This window comes from Vombatus ursinus, unplaced genomic scaffold, assembly GCF_900497805.2.
Source record: "Vombatus ursinus unplaced genomic scaffold, bare-nosed wombat genome assembly UNPS02009975.1, whole genome shotgun sequence".
NCBI classification, from domain to species: Eukaryota; Metazoa; Chordata; class Mammalia; order Diprotodontia; family Vombatidae; genus Vombatus; species Vombatus ursinus.
In genome coordinates this window covers 8,262,018-8,282,488 of record NW_020949753.1, presented here as the reverse complement: position 1 = coordinate 8,282,488, position 20,471 = coordinate 8,262,018, and the positions used below count along the sequence as shown (strand labels likewise).

General features: G+C 38.8%; 1 protein-coding gene across 1 annotated transcript in view; it reads left to right on the top strand.

The window, feature by feature from the left end:
- Positions 1–4,648: 4,648 nt before the first annotated feature.
- LOC114036726 (cilia- and flagella-associated protein 299-like) overlaps positions 4,649–20,471 on the top strand; it is an 88,870-nt gene continuing 73,047 nt past the window's right edge. The window contains exons 1-2 of the mRNA XM_027853399.1: positions 4,649–4,741; positions 8,475–8,617. Coding sequence (XP_027709200.1) covers positions 4,649–4,741; positions 8,475–8,617 — 236 coding nt within the window. The remainder of the gene's footprint in view (positions 4,742–8,474; positions 8,618–20,471) is intronic.

Genomic DNA, 20,471 nt, shown 5'->3' with positions numbered 1-20,471 from the left:
ATGTTTGATAAAATTTACTTTTAAATCCCTGTTGTCCTAATCCCTCCATCATTGCCCTCCTTCCTCAGGAGTTCCTTTGTTTCTTATTCAATTTCTTTTTCTGATATTAGGTTATTTGAATTTTCTATTTCCAATTCTAGTTTTTTTTTATAAATATACACTCATTTAATATGTTTTCAGTTTTATTGGTTATATTATTGGGCAAAGTAATTTCTCAAAATTTCCTTTATTTCCTCTTTATCATAATATTATAATATAAATATGATTAACATTTATGTAGTTCTTTGAGAATTGAAAATCATTTTAAATATGCTATATACTATTTAATTTGATCCTCACAAAAACCCTGTGTGATAAGTGCTATTATCATCCCAGTTTTGCAGATGAGAGAATATTGACTCCCTAGAGAGGTTAAGTATTGGCCCCACTAATAGAAACTTGGAATCATTAGAAATACAATATAATTTCCCAAATGCAGTCTGGCATGCTGTCTTCCTTCTATTAAATTCTGAGGCTGACTCATTGTCTATCCCAGATGTATGTACTAATATATTAACTGAGTGGTCTGACCATCTAGTTGTACGTCACAATGTAGACAAAAGGCAATCCATTTAATTTTTCCTCTATGGATTGTTAGCTTGATTTATAAATAAATAACAGAAAATAACTAAAATTCAACATGCCTCAAATTATAATCATTATCTTCCCTTCCTCCTCTACTCTTCACCAAAACGAGACACCCCTTCTCACTTCCCTGTTTCTTTTATTGGTAGCACCATTCTGCCAATCAGCAAGGCTTAAAAGCCCATAGTTAGCTTTACCTCCTAACCTCTATATCCAATTAATCCCCAATCTTTTTCATTCTTCCTGTGAAGTCTCTCTGGTATCTGTAGCTTCCTTTCCATTTCCACTGCCACCACTTCAGTCTAATTTCATCTCATCATGCTCGGTCTATCATAAGTGGTCTTCCGGTCTTTAGTGTCTTGCTCCCACTCATTTCAGTGGCTGTCAAATCAATCTTTCTAAAACCCTACATTGATCCTGTCTTTTCCCCTGCTCAGAAACTTTCAATGGCTACTCATTGACTCCTAGAAAATGTCCATTATATTCCCAGTCTAACTATTCTATATTATCCTCCTACATGAACCCCTCATCCAGCTGGATCACTCTATCCATATCCCAAGCGAAATTTGTGTGCTTTCCTGTCTCAATAAAGATATTCTTTACTGACTGATTGATTAATTGAAATATGCTTATGTCAGGCATGTTACCTACTACATACCTAGGAAAAGTGAAATAAAATATTCACGCTAATAAAAATCAAATTCTGCCTCCAGAAATTCTTTTACCCATCTACAATCCAAAATTAAAATGGCATATTTCAAATAAGAATACTATACAAAGTAAAAACAGTAATAAAAATAGTGTGATTATTATTTTACATAAAGTCACAGCCCAATCCTTAATGCTTCCCTTTCACCAGAACCAGATCCCCTCAGATAAAAGGAAGAATTCAGTGGTCTTTCTGAGAAACCAAGTTCCCAGAAATACACAAAATAATCAAGAAAAGTCTATAGATTACACCAATCACAGTTGGCCTCAAAGAAGAAATATGAGAAGGCCTTACTTATCTCCCCTTACTTATTTGCAGATTCGAGGGACTAATGGGTGTAAAACACTGTATATATCAGATTTTTCAATAATTTGGTTATTTTTGCTGAATTATTTTTTCTCCTCTTTTTTTAAATCTTTGTTTTAAGATACTGCTTTTGCAGAAAGGAAAGGGGCCGAATACATGGGAAACATAGGTGTTGTGTGTTTGTAGATAAGGAAATAATTTTATTTTAAGGAATACTTAGCTTGAAAAGTTTCTCCAAAAAAGGTTTTTCCAGAGAGTTTTTAAGATTTCTAAAATGCTTTATTTAACCAATGTTTCTTAGGGGGAAAAAAACTAGAATTGATCTATGAAACCAATTCTCTTCAGAAAAAGACATCTACAAAATAAATAAAATGATATCTACTAGAAATGAACATTTTTGCGGATAAAAAGTATTTACTCTATTTTTTTTTCTGTTAGCATACTTTCAGTCTCAGATAGCCATTTAAGAAACTCGGCATATTTTAACTTTGGTCACACTCCTGAAATAGATATTTACTTTAATTTCCAAACACGTTGCTTAGTGTATTTAAAAAATTACTTTGGCTTCTCTCTCCATATATTTCCCTTTCAGTAAGGATCTTGTCTATATCTCCTCATTAATGTTTGGCAAGAAATGTCAGGCAATATGGGATATAATTCCCCTTCACAAGCTTATGAATCTGTATTATATTCCACATCTGGGAAAAGACAATCAACCAGAGATCTACATGAAATAGTAATACACTAAATTTCCCATCAGTTTCTTTTCCCCAAAAACATGAGATGCAAAGAGAAGCTTACAAGATCTTGCATAAGACTTTTCAATGAAAAGATGGTCCAAGCTGAGGTCACAGAGTACTCAGGTGAAAGCCCTTTCCTCAATGTCAGGAGACTCCACTCTAACATAAAGAATAGGTCTGTCTTCATATTTAGGCTTTTCCCGAACTGCTAATTTTCTATAAAGTCCAGGGTTTTTCTAATTTGTTTAGTATCTAAAGAGACATTGGGAACATGCATTTTTAAAGCTTCTCTTCTGTCACCATTGCATCATCTTTCATTCTTGAGTGAAAGCACAAAGTATAGTTTTCATTTGATCTGTTGGAAACGTAAAGATACAGAGTAATGTTTTTAGGAAATACCAGACCTGTGTTCCTAATGTCTTCCTGTCCCTCATAAAACAACATTGTAATTTGTTATTATTACTTTGCATATTACTTTCAATTCAGTCATTTTTTTTAATTGAAACTGAATTTCTCTTGCTAGAGAAATAAGTAGAATTCCTTTGAGCCCTAAATTGTATTATTGTCAGATCACAGGATCTTTATCGGTCATTTATTTAATTATAATGAGTCAATGTTAAAATGTTATAGAATCATTTAAAAATTAACGAAAGTTCATAGGACATAGGACATGGGCAGCCAGATGGTGCCTAGATTAATAAAATAAGATCCTTTTATTAAGGGGACTTGTTCTGTGAAGCCTGGATTCAGGCAAAGGTCCAAGCTTGAGGACCTAAAGGTCCACATGTGCCATTGAGGCTGCAGGTTCCCCATCCCCGTCCTAGTCCATCATTGCTTGGGCTCCCTGTCTTCCAATGACAATCATGGCACTTACGGTAAATTGGTTCAACCAGGTACTATCCTTTCCACAGGAAATCCTTGTTTTGACCCTTTTTTCCCCACACTTTGCCAAACTCTGGCAAACTCTAACCTGTGCCACTATCACAATGTGCCTTTTCTACTCCTAATTGTGGGTTGCCAAACCCTGGTAGAGAAAGCCCCTAGCCTCAGCCGGGTCCTCACTACTTTTGCTGTTTCACTGATTGACTCTCTCACACCAGCGCAACTATTCTTGTACTTCCCCATTCTCCTTCTCCCTCTCAGTACGGAACCTCCCCTGCTACTTTGCTGAGACAAATAAGAAAATGCATTTTGTGCTCCTTTTTTCCCCCCTCTCCTTACTCTCAAAACCCTTTTATACCATCCTCCATCATTCTATTCCAATACTCCAGTCTGAATAAGAAGTTGTCCTTCTCCTTGCCAAGACTAGCTTCTTTCTCTGTATCCTTGATCCTCTACCACACTGTCACCTCAAGGGTATTATCCAGTCTCTTATTCTCACTCTCACTCTCCTTTGATCTTTTTTAAGAGTCATTATTTCCTTCTGTGCCACCTGCCAATATGCCTAGGCATCTCTCATCCTTCATAAACTCTTATTTCACCCTGCCATCATCTCAAGCTCTCACACTCTATCTCTTCTCCCTTTTACAACAAAATTCACAGAGAATTGTCTATGTTTGCGCGTTGACTTCATTTTCTCACTACTCACCTTCCAGTCCCTTGAAAGGTGGCTCCTAAAAACCATATTTCTACTGAAACTGCTCTCTCCAATGTTACTGATTCCCCTAGCTAGAATCAAGACCCTGGGCCGGTCTTATTTATGTGCATCTAAAGATCTTGATGTTACTGTAAGGTCCATTAGGTAGACTTAGGTATTGCTAACCTGGGGAGGGGGCGAAACAAGTCTCCAGCTAGGAGAAATGCTTGACCCAATAGAAAAATATACTTACTCTCTCTGGGTAGAACAATGCAAAATATCTGTTCAGCTTGCAATACCTGTTACCAGAATGTGCCAATCATAACTCAGTTGCCACACCCTAGTATATCTTCGTTAAACTAATTTTCTCCCTCTCTTTCCCAGAATTGTATACCCATAATTTGTCTTTTAATTTTTTTCACCTTCCTAATTATAAAAGACTTAGTCCTCAGTTTATCCTTAAGGTGCCTCAGTGAGAATATAAAGGGAAAACCTTCAGAGGCAAAGTAAACATTCCCCTTCCTAGAAGAGGTGAGACACTAGTTCAACAGCCTGTAATGAAGTCAGAGGCATAGATTTGCTTCCAGAGTAGAAACTGAATTCATAATTCTGCTACTATCTACTCATCTACAGAAAAATCCCAAAGGAATGTGAGAGTAGAGACTGAATTGAAATGGATCCCCATAAGGCAAAATGGAGCAGCTTCCCAAGAACAGAGACTTGACGAAGGGAAGATTTGTTGAAGAGGCGATGCCTGCAGCTTTGAGGAAGTCAACAGGAAGAGATGTAGCCCTTGCTTAAAGAGCTGCATTGGACTGCACTGAAAAGGTCAGGTAACACACCAGCCGGAGAGAGAGAGAGAGAAAGAGCTCAGCACCTGCCCGCCAAGCCCATGACTGAGGGTCGGGAAGAGCAGCACAGCCCCGATGGGCCTTGTCCAGCAAATACAAAGCTCTGAGAAGAACCCAGTCCAGTCCATGATAGCATCAGAGGCCTCAGCCAGTCACTGTCCAGTGGCAATGTACCCTGCCAGCTGAGGCCAGCAGAAGCCAAAATAAAAGATAATGTCCAGTGTTCCTCACATGGCATGAGAGTGGTCAGTCTCTCTGTTTGTGATTAAAACCTCCTTGTCCAGGCTAACATTTGTATTTTATCTTGTGTTTTAAGAAACAATAATAATAATAATAAAATATTTTTTAAAAAAAACATAACTGTGTGTCTTGACAAAAGACATAAATGGCATTAAATCAAACAAACAATAAAAGGCCATAAGGACATTGCTGAAATCATCAAGAATTTGGGAAGTTGGTTGGAGGTGAGGAGGGGGTGGCGATTCTGTTGGCCTCGCTTTAAGCTGTGTAGAGAACCAGATGGAGGGAACTTTATACACTTGTTAGAGTCTGTTATACTATCCCTGCAAAACCTGCATATTCATGGCCTATCTCTCTGTTATAGTGTTACCTCCAAGGAAAACTCCGCTTTGTCCCAAAGCAGGGATATGCAGTGTTGGGAGTGAATTGTGAGAAGTGTATCTAGTATGTTAAACTTCCTAAGTATTACAGAGACTAGATCATATCCTGAAGTTGCTAATTCATGCAAAATTAAGCTGCAGATTTTATTGTTTGGAAACCTCCATAAATGGTTCCTTTTTGTACTTTTAGGCTCTGGAGATGGAGTAGGATGCTAGTTAAGATAAAAATAAAATTGGGGTATTGCATCAGTATCTCACATATTAAATGTGGAAAGAAAACAAAAGTAACAGAATTTATAGGTAGCAAAAGTGAAACTGAAGACTCTTTGAAGTGTGTGTTCATAACATTTTTTAAAATAGTCAATTCTTTAAAAAAAATGCTTGTAAGAAGCCAGCCCAGGACGTGCTGCCCTCAGCCCAGAGGCAGACTGACTCATCCTTCTAAGACATAGTCACCCAATAAAACATCTAAGTACCAGGCCCTGTGCTAAGCTCTGGGGATACCCTGCTCTGAAGAAGCTCGCAGCCTAACGGGGGAGACAACAGGCAAATAACTATGAGCCAATAAGCCATTTACAGGATTAATTGGAAATAGAACAATCAACAGAGTAAAAGCACTAGAATTAAGGGGGAATCTAGAAAGGCTTCCTACAGAAAATGAGATTTTAGCTAGGACTTGAAGGAAGCCAGGCAAGCAAAGGAAGCAGAGATGAGGAGGTAAAACCACTAAAAATAGAGTTCCTTGTTTGAGGAACAGCAAAAAAGCCAGTGTCACTGGATTGAAATGGGGAGAAGAGGGAGGTACAGGGTGAAAAGATTAGGAAGGTAGGCAAGGGGAAAGACTACAAAGGGATTTGAATGCCAAACAGAGGGTTTTCTATTTGATCCTGGAAGTGATAGGGAGCCACTGGAGTTTGTGAAGTAGGAGCTGACTTGGTTGGACCTCTGCTTTAGGGAGACCACTTTGACAGCCGTTTGGAGAATGGACTGGAGTGGTGAGAGACTTATGGCAGGCAGAAAAGAAGAGGGCCCAGAACAGAGCCTTGGGACATACCCATGGTTACCAGGAATGACATGGATAAAGATCCAGCTTCTGAAGACCAAGAATGCAATAACAAGGTGTTAACTACAATGACATGCTTCTGCATCTGAACTGTGTGATTGGTTCTACTGGCAGTCTGGCCATGCCTAGGGGGCTTGAAAAAGCTGCAGAATTTCAGTTTGAAAGATAGAGCTAGAAAAGGTTGAATCAAGCCCCTTCAGAGAAAGTGTCTGGGAGGATAGGATGAGAGATTTTCTCTCCCTCCCCATCGATGGTGTCATCAGACAGACTGGACCAGTGGGTCAATGCATCCACCATGGAACAGAAAGACAGATCAAGGACAGAAAAATACAGAGAGTCAAAAGTGGCAGCTTCAGAGAGAGTGACCCCTAATGGTGTCAGAGGAGTGTTAGCTATGAACTCAAGGCGGAGTGAGATCATGAGAGCCCAAAGGAATGACCCACCCATCAGAGCTGCATCCAAGGGGAGAACTCTAAGAAGTCTGTGAAAGTACTGTCATGTCTTAGAGGACCAGGAGCTATATGAGTTACCCTTTGCTCCACGTGTATCTTACACGTGTACCTCACTACCAGTGTACTTAAAATTTGGCCATACTCTTTACATAGACACTGTGTCTATCTGGGGGAAATTACACCCTCCTCACCTCTTGCCTGAACTATTGCAATAACTTCTACTCTCCAAACCATCCTATACACAGTTGTCAGATTAATATACCTAAACTCATCAGGTATTCCTCTGTTCAAGTGTTCAGTGGCTCCCTATTGCCTCAGAGGTAGCATGCAAAGATCTCTGCCTTGCTCCAATCTCCCCAACTAATTCCAACCTCTCCAGACTCACTTATATCACTTTACTCTAAGTAATCTTTTGTACAAAGTGATCTACTAATTGTTCCCTAAATTTCATTTCTTTCCAGGCTGCAGCCCTCACCTCCACAGAATTTTGTCTGTCATGCCATAGAAACCTCTTCATCTAGTCACTTAACTATAAATTCCAAAATAGGTGTCAATCAGCATTGGTCAGGGAGTCTTTCATGGAGAGCTGCCTACAGTCACAGATCCAGTTGAAAAAACTTGGGGTTTTTTTGATATTCTCTCTTCATAAATATATTAATTACATTGGCAATTTTTCATTGTTTTTCAAATATGAAAAATACATTTTTGCATTCATAAAATAAAAAAACCTCTTCACCCTAAAAGCTCCCTCCATCCCTAGATGACTTCCCCCATTGGAAATACCCTTCTCATCTCTACAATCTCTCCTACTGACCAGCTGGCTCCTCCCAGAACCTCCATTTATAGGAGGAGGCTCAAACCATCCGTATCTTCTTTCCTCTCTGGGCTGTGTTTCTGACACTCTGAACTTTCTCTACCATGCCCCCCCACATCTATGTACTTTCATCCCCGCACCCTCCCCCCTTTATAACTCCTTTTTTCCTTTTATGTGTTGTCTTCTCACAATTGAATGTAAGCTCCTTGAGGGCAGGAACTGTCTTTCTACATGTATTTATATTCTCTTAGCTTATCACAGTGCCTAGCGCAGATTATTTCATCAATTCTTATTCATTTGACTTAACTTGAAAACTTGATAATTTCATCTTTTTTCTGTGCTTTAGCATGGACTGATTCTCTAGATAAGGAATCTCATCTCATCCTCTTAGAATCCCTAATACTCTCTTTCTCTTCAAATTTTATTGTATTCACCTTTCTGTGTCCATGTGTCTTACCAGTGATATTTGAGCATATTGAGGGAAGAGATTTTTTTTTATATATGTTACAGGGCTAACTAAATGTTTATCAAATTGAATAGTACATGGAAAAGAGTGAAAAGGCACACTGAAGTTGGTACAGTCTGCATCTAAAGTGGGGATATCCATGTTGTTTCACCACAGACCTATCTCAGGAAATAAATACATTGAACATTTGTTCAAATGGAATAGGATATTGTTTTCAATGATTTATTTTCTCCACTTTTATGTTCTTTTTCAGTCTATAATCTTCATTCGTGACCGAAATGCTCGTGGTCAGGAGCTGTCTGGTTATATTGACTATGCCCACAGGCTTAAGATGGAAGATTTCGAAGTCTACTTCACTGGGAAAAGAAAACTGCTTCCAAGGCCCACAGATTTGAGGTGAGTTATCTCTGATTTCTTATTTTTATTTCTTATTTTCTGACCAATCAGGATATATTATCTGCTAGAGAAGGGAAGAGATTTCCATTCTGTTCATTTTAAGTGGAAAAATACTTATGCTTGATTTGCATTATTTGCTGTAGGTTTGCCATTAATGAGGGAGCATATGCTCATTTCTCAGATTTAATATGTAACTATCATACAGTGAAACCATTAACTTCAATAGCATTTTTATGTAATATGTAAGTGCTCTTCTGCTAGCCTTTGGGCACAGACTGGAGGCAGCCTCCATGCATAGGGCCTCTTACACTTGCAGGATCCTCCCATGTTAGGATTAGTTTGACAAAAAGAGATTTGTTTTTAGCATGTTTTGCACTGGATAGCCAGGCGTCAAGCGAGCCTTGGGATGTCTCACTTTTACTAACTTTGGCTCAGGAAGCTGTAATATTGCAGAGACAGAGAAAAGGCCTTATGCCTTTAGGCATACAATACTAGGTTAGCCAGTTCCTGCCCTTTCTGTGACTATAAGACCTATTGAGATCAGTCCTTTAGGGTGTGACTGCTTATTTTATATGTATCTTTTTTAAAAAAAATTCCTGCTTAGCAAACATCTTGCTTTTTATGAAAAAAAAAAAAGCAACAGCTACCTTCTAGTAAATGTACAACTTGGGTTTAATTACTGGTACATAGAAAAAGAAGAGGGCACAAGAACTTTGAAATTCAATAAGAAAGAAAGACATTTTGTGGAGATAAATGGTCAGTCAGGTAAGCAAGAAACATAAAGTTCCTGGTATATGTCAGGCCCTGTGCCAAGCACGGGGGATACAAAGAAAGGTAGAAGATAGCCCCTGCCTTCAAGGGGCTCACAGTCTAAAGAGGGAGATGACATGCAAACAACTGTGTACAAAGAAGCTATCGATAGGATAAATTGGAAACACCAAACAAAGAGAAGACACTAGAATTAGGGGGGAAGGTACAGTTTTAGCTGGTGCCTCAAGGAACCCAAGGAAGCCAGGGGGTGAAGAAAGGGCTGGAGAGATTCCAGAGAAAATACCTGAAGTTGAGAGATGCAGTATCTTGTTCCAGGAACAGCAAGGAGGCCATTGTCCCTGGATTGAAGAGTACAAAGTGGTAGGGGGTGGGGGGAAGGGAATAACAGCATGTTAAACAATGGAACTGGGGCAGATTGTAAAGGACTTTGAATGCCAAACAGAAGATTTTATATTTGATCCTGGAGACAATAACAAACATTTATTGGGGGATGATAACACGGTTAGACCTGCACCTTAGGAAGATCGTTGAATTACTAATTGATTTATGAAATTATTAATTGTGATTAAAGGAATCACAGTGGAGTGTCTCTCGGTCTACTGGAGGGCAAGTGTACTCTCTTCTTTGAATACTTGACAGGAAAGACCATTATGGCAACAAGTGGGGAGTAATGCTCTAATTATATTTTAATAAGGTGCAGAAGTACAAAGGGAAACAGTGCAGTGGTACAAAGGCAGATGGCAGGAGCACGGAGGTTGGAGTGGTGGAGGGAGGGAGACAGGAGTCATGGGGAAGAGAATGAGAACAGAGAGTCACTTACATAACCATAACCTGGAGTTGGGAGCATTCAGGCAGCATGTCCCCATAGTAGATGGAGGAATGCTCAGGGGGCAGAAGTTTGGGGCCTCATTTTATAGGACTTTGGTGGGAGACAGACCAACTCTTAACTGTGCTACCTTAGAGTTAGTTCATTAGCATATCCGCGTCATCTCAAAATTATCAGCAACACCTGGTGTTCTGCTGTGATATCTGTAAGATATCAGTAAGCTTTTCTGGGACTTATAGGCCAGGAGAGTTGACAGGACCAAGGATCCCTTACAGCAAGACCTAGCTGGCTTCCCTAGATTTAGCACATAGTCTCAGGATGTGGTTTTAGTTAATTTATGAGATGGTTTTCAAGTAGCTAGTATACTCTCTTAATCAGTGTGACTTCAGGTTTCCCTTTGCAATCCTACTTCCTATTACTTTTAACTTCTATAATGTTGTTGTTCAGTCGTATTAAATGGTGGTCTGACTCTTCAAATGGGGTCCCATTTAGGATTTTCTTGACAAAGATGCCAGAGTGGTTTGTTGTTTCCTTCTCCAGCTGACTTAACAGATGAGGAAACTGAGGCAAAAGGGGTTAAGTGATTTGCCCACCGTCACGCAGTTAGTGTCTGAGGCTAGGTTTGATCTCAGGAAGTCCGAGCTGCTTATAAATTTACTATACTAACTGGTATAGTAAGGGGAACAGAACAAGATACCATTTTAACACAAAGACTTTGGCAGCTGAATGGAGGATATACTGGAATGGAGACAGACTTGTGGCAGGCAGACACACCAATAGGCTACTGCAGCAGTCCAGGGGGTGAGGTGGTGAGGAAATATTTTTATAATAGGAAATAGTTTTATTAGTAAGAAGACAGGAATGTCTGAGACATCCTCACAAGCTATTCTTTTCATCAATAAAACATGAATGAGAATGTAATACCTGACTGACTGACTAGTTTCCATTAACATGGAGCCTAATCCCTGGGAATCCCTGAGATTGGGAATCCCTGAGAATAGGAATTCTGGCCATCTGTCCCCAAGCACGAACAAATTCTGTGTTATGGATGTATAAGGGTGGAGGATCAATTCAGCCAATCTGGTCAATCACCACACCTCCCTACCCTTAGCACTGAAACCTTTATCAGGTGAGAACACATATTGGTTCAGCTAATCAGAGGTATGATCAAGATCTGAATGCCTTTATTGACTAAATAAATAAAAGGCTTTATACTACCCTGTTGGACTTGTACAAATCTGGTGAGCTATTTTAGAATCAGAGATTTGAAGGTCTGGTAGCTTAGTGTGGAAGCCTTCTGGTAAGAGTATTTGGGCCAAGCTTGGGTCCTCTAGGGTCCTCTGCTTTCTTAGGGTACCAAGTTTTATGCTGTTCTAGGATCTCAGGGACGGCTCAGGTAGGGAACCTATAAGTTCTTAGTGCTCTCAAAGTAGTCTGATTGCTGTTCCTGGGGTTGAGTTCTCTTGGTAACACAAGTACGGTCTTGCCTCAGATTTGAGTGCCTCTGGACTCAGCCCCTGTAAGCCAAGTGAAAAACTCTGCAGGTCCACAGTGAGAGAACTGTAGGCTGGCCTTTGGTCTGGGAATTCCTCTCCTCCTTATTCTACAGGAAGTTCCATACTGGGCTCCCAGATGGAACTGAAGAAAGCCTTGTCTACTTCTGAGGTCAGAGATAATCAATAACTAAATGGCTATTAAGTACCTACTCTGTGCTAGGCACTGTGCTAAGAACAGCTACAAAGGCAGTCCTTACCTTCAAGGAATTTATAATCTAACAACATACGAACAAATAAATACAAAACAACCTATACACAGGATAAATAGGAAACGGTTAACACTAGAATTAAAGGTAGGCTTCCTGTAGAAGGTGGGATTTTAGTTGGAACTTAAAGGAAGCCAGGGAGGTGAGTAGTTAAAGCAGAGGAATGAGAACATTCCAGGCATGGGGGACAGCCAGAGAGAATTCCCAGAACCAAGAGATGGAGGATCTTGTTTGTGGAACAGCCAGGGGGCCAGTGAGACTGGATCAGAAAGATTGGAAAGGTAGGAAGGACCAGGTTATGAAGGGCTTTGAATGCCAAACAGAGTATTTTGTATTTGATTCAGGAGGTAGTAAGAAGCCATTTGAGTTTATTGATTGGGGGTGAAGGGTCGTAGAGACATAAACAATTACTTTAGTGACTAAATAGAAGATGGACTGGAGAGGGAAGAGACCTGAGGCAGGCAGGCCCACCAACAGCTATTGTTACAGTCCAGGCATGAGGTGATGATGACCTATACCAGGGTGGGGGCAGTGTCAGAGGAGAGAAGGGGGTGTATTGGACAGATGTGAAAAAAAAATGAAATTGACAGGCTCTAGCAACAGATTAGATATGGCTGGTGAGAGATAGTGAGAAATTCAGAATGACTCAGGTAGTGAGCCTGAGAATCTGGGAGGGTGGTGTCGCCCTCTATAGTAAGGGGGAACATGGATAGAGAGGAGAGTCTAGGGTAACAGACAATGAGTTTGGTTTTAAACATAATGAATTTAAGATGTCTACTGGACATCCCATTCTAGGTGTCCAAAAGGAAGTTTGAGATGTGAGATTGGAGGTCAGAAGAGAGTTTGGGGCAGAATAAAGTAGATTTGGGAATCATTGGCATAAAGGTAATCTTAAATCCATGAAAGCTGAGATCACCAAGATAAGTAGTAAAGAGGCAGAAGAGAAGAGAGCAGGACTGATCCCTGTGGTTATCCTCCCGGTTAGAAGGTGTCATCTGTTCGAAGATCCAGAAAATGAAACTGAGAATAGGCCAGATAGGCGGGATGAGAACCAGGAGAGTGGTGTCCTGAAAACCTGGAGAGGAAAGAGTATCAGAGAGGAGAGAGTGATCAGCAGTGTCAAAAGCTGGAAACTGTGGAGAGAACAGCTTCAGTGGAAAGCCAAGATTGGAAGCTGATCATAAGGGGTGAAGAAGAAAGTGAGAGGAGAGAAAGTGGAAGCACCCATTGTTGATGGCCTTTTCAAGGAATTTGGCTACCAAAGCCAGAAGAGAAATGGGACAATAGGTAGCTGAGATGGAAGGAAGGATCAAGTGAGGAGTCTGAAATGACTGCCCCTCCCCTTGTCATGCTACCCTTAGGTACAGGTTCTGTCTTCAGCCTGCCCTGGGTCTCTTAGCCAGAACTGAGAGCGAGCAACAGAGCTGCCACTCCTTCCTGCATCCTTCTATAATGTTAGGGTATCTCTTTACATCTGGAACCTCCTCTTGCCCTGTTGCACAGCCTTAGCCCTCTTTCAGGTCCTCCTCTGGAGGTCATGTGGCTGAACTCCTCCCCAGTGTCTGCAGACCTCTCTATCTCCCTATACCAACCTGGGCTAGAAAAAGGATTCGCTGTGATTTCAGGGGAAAGGGGAGGTGTGCATCTACCAATCATTACTCACCATGGTGTGGTTTCTAGATCTTTGTGGAGGAGTTATGGGAGAGATTACCTCTGTACCACTTCCTGTTCCTCTGCCATCTTCACTGGTCTCTCAAGATGAGTATTCTGAAGTATTGGTCTGACCCTCTACCTCTTCTGCTTAATGAACTCTAGTTCATTATTATTGAACTATTATGTAGTTCACAATTTTCTCCAGAATCACATTTAAAGTCCTCTATTTGTCATTTAAAACTCTTCATTACCGTACCTCTTTCTACCTGTTCCTGTCTTCTTACACCTGACTCTTTACTCCAGCTACTCTGCCCTACTTGTAGGTCTGTGACCAAAGCACTCTCCTTTCTCAATGCCTCTGCATTGGCTTTTCCCCAAGTCTGAGATGTTCTACCCTGTCACCTCCACTCCTGTGCCTGCCTTCAACGCTCAGCTCCAGACCCACCCTCAAAAGAGTTTTCTCCTGGTCCCTCCCCCATTCCCAGCTGCTAACACCTTCCTTCTCAGATTGCCTTCCATCTACGCCGAATATACGTTGTATGAACCTAGTTATTTATGTATTGTCTCTGTTATTAGAATGTACACTCCTTTAGGGTAGGGACTGATTTTTTTCCTCCTTTATTTTTATACTATGGGCATAGAACAATAGTAAGAACTAATAAATGTTGTTTACTGGCTGAGGCCCAGGGAAATTAAATAAGTTCCTCTGGTCACATAGATAGTAAATGTCATAGGCGGGATTCAGACTCAGGTCTTCCTGGTTCCAAGTCCAGTATTTTATTATGCCACACTACCCTTTCACTGTTGTCTTCTTCTTTACCTTTCTTTTCTTTACCTTTATCAAAACAACTTCCTATCTGGATTAACAGCAAAATATATATGTGTATGTGTATGTATATACATATATATACACACACACATATATGTATATTGTACATGTGTAGATACATGTATATATGTACAACACATATAGATGTGTGTATGTATGTATATATGCCCATATGCATGTGTGGAGAACTGTATTATCTGTGTCAGGAATAAGAAACCACTTAAATCCAACCTGTAATCAAAATTACAATGTACAAAAATGGAACAAAGAACTTTAAAAGGCCAATCTGTCTCCTCTTTCTAACTCATTTTACAATTCTGTTGGGTCAAAAAACTAATCCACAAATTAAAAACAGAGTGTTTAACACAACATGGATAATGATTACTGCCCCCGTGTCCACATTCTTTGATTTCCTCATTCTAGTTTTGAAACATTTTTGTTGAGAAAACAAAATACTACCAAGAAAATTAATTATTACATTAGAAAAAAACAGAAAGTATTGCTATCTGGATTGAACATGAATACTTTACAATATAAACAGAATATATACGCATATATAATTATGCTATTTATAGAATATTATCTGAATATTTCTCAACAAAACTAAATTCAGCAATAGAAGTCCGGTTATAGTGGCAAGAAGATACCCAGTCATCAGTACAATATGTACTATGGGACCATACTTTGATTTTTCCTCATGAAACTAATTTAATTAATAAACCAATTAAACTAAACATAAACTAATAAAAATATTCATTTTCCTCCAGTCTGATAAAGGGAATAGTTTCACAGAAAGGTCAGAAAATGTATGTAAACTGATGTAGAGTGAAAGCAAAAGTGAAAACCTAGAGAGAAGAGAGTATCAAGGAGAAGAGGGTGATAGAAGAGAGGTCAAAAGGGTGAGGATCAAAAAAAGGCTAATAGGGGCAGCTAGGTGGCGCAGTGGATAGAGCACCGGCCCAGAGTCAGGAGGAGGTGAGTTCAAATCCGGCCTCAGACCAAACACTTGACACTTACTAGCTGTGTGGCCCTGGGCAAGTCACTTAACCCCAGCTGCCTAAAAAAATAATTAATTAATTAAAAAAGAAAAGAAAAAAGGCTATTAGGTGTGATCATTAAGAAGTCATTGGTAACTTTGGAAAGACCATTTTCAGTTGACTCATGAGTTCAGAAGCCAGACTGTAGAGAGTGAAGAAGAGAGTGAAAGGAAAGGAAGTGAAGACATTAATTGTAGGAAGCCTTGTCAAGGAGGTTAGCCACAAAAGACAAAAGAAAGGGAAGATAACTAGAGGGGATAACAGTAATACTGTAAAGACAAAGAACTTTGAAAGACTAGGAACTCTGATCAACACAATGTAATCAACAACAATTCCAGAGGACTTCTGATGAACAAACTTTTCCATCTGCAGATAGAGAAGTGATGGACTCAGGGTATAGGCTGAAGTATTTGGAGGTGGGAGCAGAAGGGGGTTTACTAATACGAGAATTTGTTTCACTCAGCCATACAAATGGGTGTAACCAGTTTTGTTTGTCTTTTCTCAATGAGTAGAGGAGGAGGAGGAAGTGGGAGGGAGAAAATTTGAATTTGAAAGTAAAGTAATAATGAACTTTAAAAATAACTAAAAAAAAAGATGTATGTAAAATGTGGCATTTTCCAGGGAGATATTTACCTCAACAAGGTTCTGCCTAGCCTTAAATTCCTTATTATTTCTCTTAAGTAAAACAAAGTAAGGCTTCCAAATTAAAGAAGAAAGTTAACAAATGCATCCTATTAATTATTTAATGCATTTGAATGACATAAGGCTGTGAGGGTCTGCCAAAAAAAAAAAAAAGCAAACCATAGGGGTGAAACATTATCACCATTATTATTCAATATCATACTAGAAATGTTGGCTTTAGCAATAAGAGAAGAAAAGAAATTGAAGGAATTAGAATAGGCAATGAGGAAGCAAAACGATCACTCTTTGCAGATGATATGATGGCATACTTAGAGAATCCTAGACAATCCACTAAAAAACCACTCGAAATAATTAACAACTACAGTTAAGTCACAGGATATAAAATAAGCCCACATAAATCATTAGCATTTCTATATGTTGCCAACAAAGTCCAGCAGCAAGAAATAGAAAGAGAAATTCATTTAAATTACTATAGACAATGCAAAACATTTGAGAGTCTACCTGCCAAGACAAACCCAGAAACACAATTATAAAACACTTTTCACATGAATAAAACCAGATCTAAACAACTGGAAACTCATCAATTGCTCGTGGGTAGGCTGAGCTAATATAACAAAAATGACAATACTATCTAAATTAATTTACTTATTCAATGCCATACCAATAAAACTACCAAAATATTATTTTGTAGAGCTAGAAAAAAATAACAGAATTCATCTAGAAGAACACAAAGTCAAGAATATCAAGGTAATTAGTGGAAAAAAATGCACCCGAAGGTGGCCTAGTCATACTAAGACCTAAAACTATATTATAAAGTGCTAATCATCAAAACTATTTGGTACTGGCTACGAAATAGAGTGGTGGATCAGTGGAATAGGTTATGTACACAAGATACAGTAGTAAATGACTATAATAGTCCACTGTTTGTTAAACTCAAAGACTCCAGATTCTGGGATAAGAACTGCTATTTGAAAAAACTGCTGGAAAAACTATCAAATAGTATGGCAGAAACTAGGCATAGACCAACATCTCACACCATATACCAAGATAAAGTCAAAATGGATGCATGATTTGGACGTAAAGAGTGATGCTGTAAGCAAATTAAAAGAGCAAGGAAAAGGGAAGAATTTATGACCAAGCTAGAGAAACAGAGTATTACTAGATGTAAAATAGATAAAGTTTGATTATATCAAATTAAAAAGGTTTTGCACAAACAAAACCAATGCAACCAAGATTAGAAGGAAAGCAGAAAGCTGGGAAACAATTTTTAAAACCAGTGTTTCTGATAAAGGTTTCATTTCTCAAATATATAGAAAACTGAGTCAAATTTATAAGAATACAAGCCATTCCTCAATTTATAAATGGTCAAAGGATATGAACAGGCAGTTTTCAGGTGAAAAAATTAAAGCTATCTATAGTCATATGAAAAAATGATCTAAATCACTATTGATTAGAGAAATGCAAATAAAAACAACTCTGAGGTACCACATCACACCTATCAGATTAGCTAAAATGACAGAAGAGGAAAATGATAAATGTTAAAGATGTGGGAAAATCAGAACATTAATGCATTGTTTGTGCACTGATCCAACCATTCTGGAGAGCAATTTGGAACTATACCCAAAGAGCTATAAAACTGTGCATACCTTTTGATCCAAAAATACCACTTCTAGGTCTGTATCCCAGAGAGATCATAAAAAAGGAAAAAGGACCTATAAGTACAAAAATATTTACAGCAGCTCTTTTTGTGGTGGCAAAGAACTGGAAATTGAGAGAATGCCCATCAATTGGAGAATGGCTGAACAAGTTGTGGTATATGAATGTATGGAATACTGTTGTGCTATAAGAAATGATGAGCAGGTAGATTTCAGAAAAACCTGGAAAGACTTATACAGATTGATGCTGAGTGAAGGGGGCAGTAACAGCAACACTGGATGATGAGCAGCTATGATAAACTTAGCTCTTCTCAGCAATACAATGATCCAAGACAGTTCCAAAAGATTCATGATGGAAAATACTATCCACATCTAGAGAAAGGACTATGGAATCTGAATGTACTGAATGCATATGTCAAAGCATACTATTTCACTTTCTTTTGTTTTTCTTTCTTTGTCATGGTTTTTTCCTTCTATTCAGATTCTTCTTTCACAGCATGACTAATGTGGAAATATGTTTAACATGATAATACATGTATAGCCTATATCAGATTGCTTAATGTCTGGGGGGGAAGAGGGAGGGAGAAAAATTTGGAACTCAAAATCTTATCAAAAACAAAGTTGAAAACTATCTTTACATGTAATTGGAAAAAATAAAATAATGTTTACAAACACACACACACACACACACACACACACAAAGATCTCCTTCATCTTTGGGGATCTTTCTCCAAGGATATCAAAATATCATTTGGACATGTTGAAAATTCCTAATAAATACCAAGGAATGATAAAGACTAAAAGATTTGAGATTTATTCCAAAGATCATATTGAGCCACCTGATGAGGTCAATAACTATAAACAACTTGGCTTGTGACAGATCTCACGCATCATGATGTGTCGAAAAGAAGGCTGTGGATGAATATATTGAGAGATTTACTGGTTTGCTGAAGTTAAAGACGATTAGGATGAATGCCTTTAAATCAATTAGCATCTACACAATACCAATCCTAATGTATACTTTCAGAACAGTAAAATTCAAAAAGATTCCAAAAATAGCCTCAGGAAGACCCATAGAATATTAATGAGTTACAAGTCCCATCATTCCTAAGACACCTACAGAAAAATTCACACTACCTGACCAAACAAGATAAATAGGCTCAATAGATCTTCTTAGATCAAATGATAAACAGGTAAAAAAAAAAAAAAACTACCAAAATACATTTGTAACAAGTAGATAGCACATCACTCAATCAGGCAGTAAGCATTTATGGAGCTCTTAATATGTGCCAGGTGCTATGCTAAGAGCTAAGGATTTTTTTTTAAAAAAAGTTAATAGTCCCTGTTCTCAAAGAGGGAGAAATGTAATAAAGGCAGATTTGGACATTTTGTACTTAAGAGGTCTATGGAACATCTAGTTTCAGGTGTTAATATAGATAGTTGGAGATGTGAGCCTGGAAGTTAGGGCTGGATACACAGATATAAGAATAGTCAGCATGGATATGATAATTACATCCATGGGAGCTAATGAGATAATCAATCAAGAAGGTATAGGGAGAGAAGAGAAACGGGCTCCAGAAAGAGCCTTGGTGGACACCTACGGCTACCATAGAAGGATGGAGACTGAGAAGTGGTCATTAGATTTAGTGCTAACTTGGGAGAAAACTTAGGAGAAAACCTAATCATCAGATTAGGTCAGAAATCAGACTATATAGAGTTAAGAAGAGAGTAAGAGGAGGCACTGTTATAGAAGGCTTTGTCAAAAAGTTTAACCATGAAAGAGAGGATGAAGGCTAACAGGAGTGGATGAATCAGGTGAGGTTTTGTTTGTTTTGGGTTTCTTTTTTTTTTTTTTGAGCAAGGGAGACATGGGTGTGTTTATAGTGTCAGGTGATTCTCTTGACCTCTTGAGAGAAGTATACCCATCAGCGAGGGGGGCAATGTCTATGAGTCAAGGACAGGAGACCAAACTGTAAGTAAAGAGATTTATTGGAGATGGTCCAGGATGCAGTGGCCATCTCCTGGTCACTGGACCCAGGTGGGTCTGGAGGAGAAAGTGAGTTGGGTGACTTTACACAGCCTTCCCTCACTCAAATCCAATTCAATTGCAAGTCATGCCATCATTTTCCTGATGTCATGGTCCTCTTCAAGGACAAGGAACAAACCACAGAGAGATTTATTGGCACGCCAAGGAATTTGCTCCCGCTGATAGCAGATCCTGGGGTACAGATTTGGTTTTTGTAACCTTTCTGATCCACTTAAAGTAAGTACATGGCCAACTGGCAGCATTCTGCAGTAATTTAGGATAGAAAAGTTAAGTATTTCATAGAAGTAGAGAAAAAGAGGCCTGAGTGAAGGGAGAAAAGGGGAGTGTTTAGAATATAAATGGCATGATTTTTCTTATTTATCAGCATAAGAAAACACTTCATCTAAAAGGACTCAAGACAAAATGAAAAGAGTAGATACTTTTACCATTGTGGAAGTAATCCTTTTAGACAAAACTACAGGTTCTCATATCCAAACAGAGCGTGTAGTTATTACAGCTGTAGATGAGGACATTTACATTACCATGTCCTTTGCACTGTGTTTGGTGACTTCCCAATCTTAAGCCACTGGTTGGTTGAAAGATTTCTACATTGTTAATCCATCAAGATAAAATGATTGCAGCTTTTGTTTTTC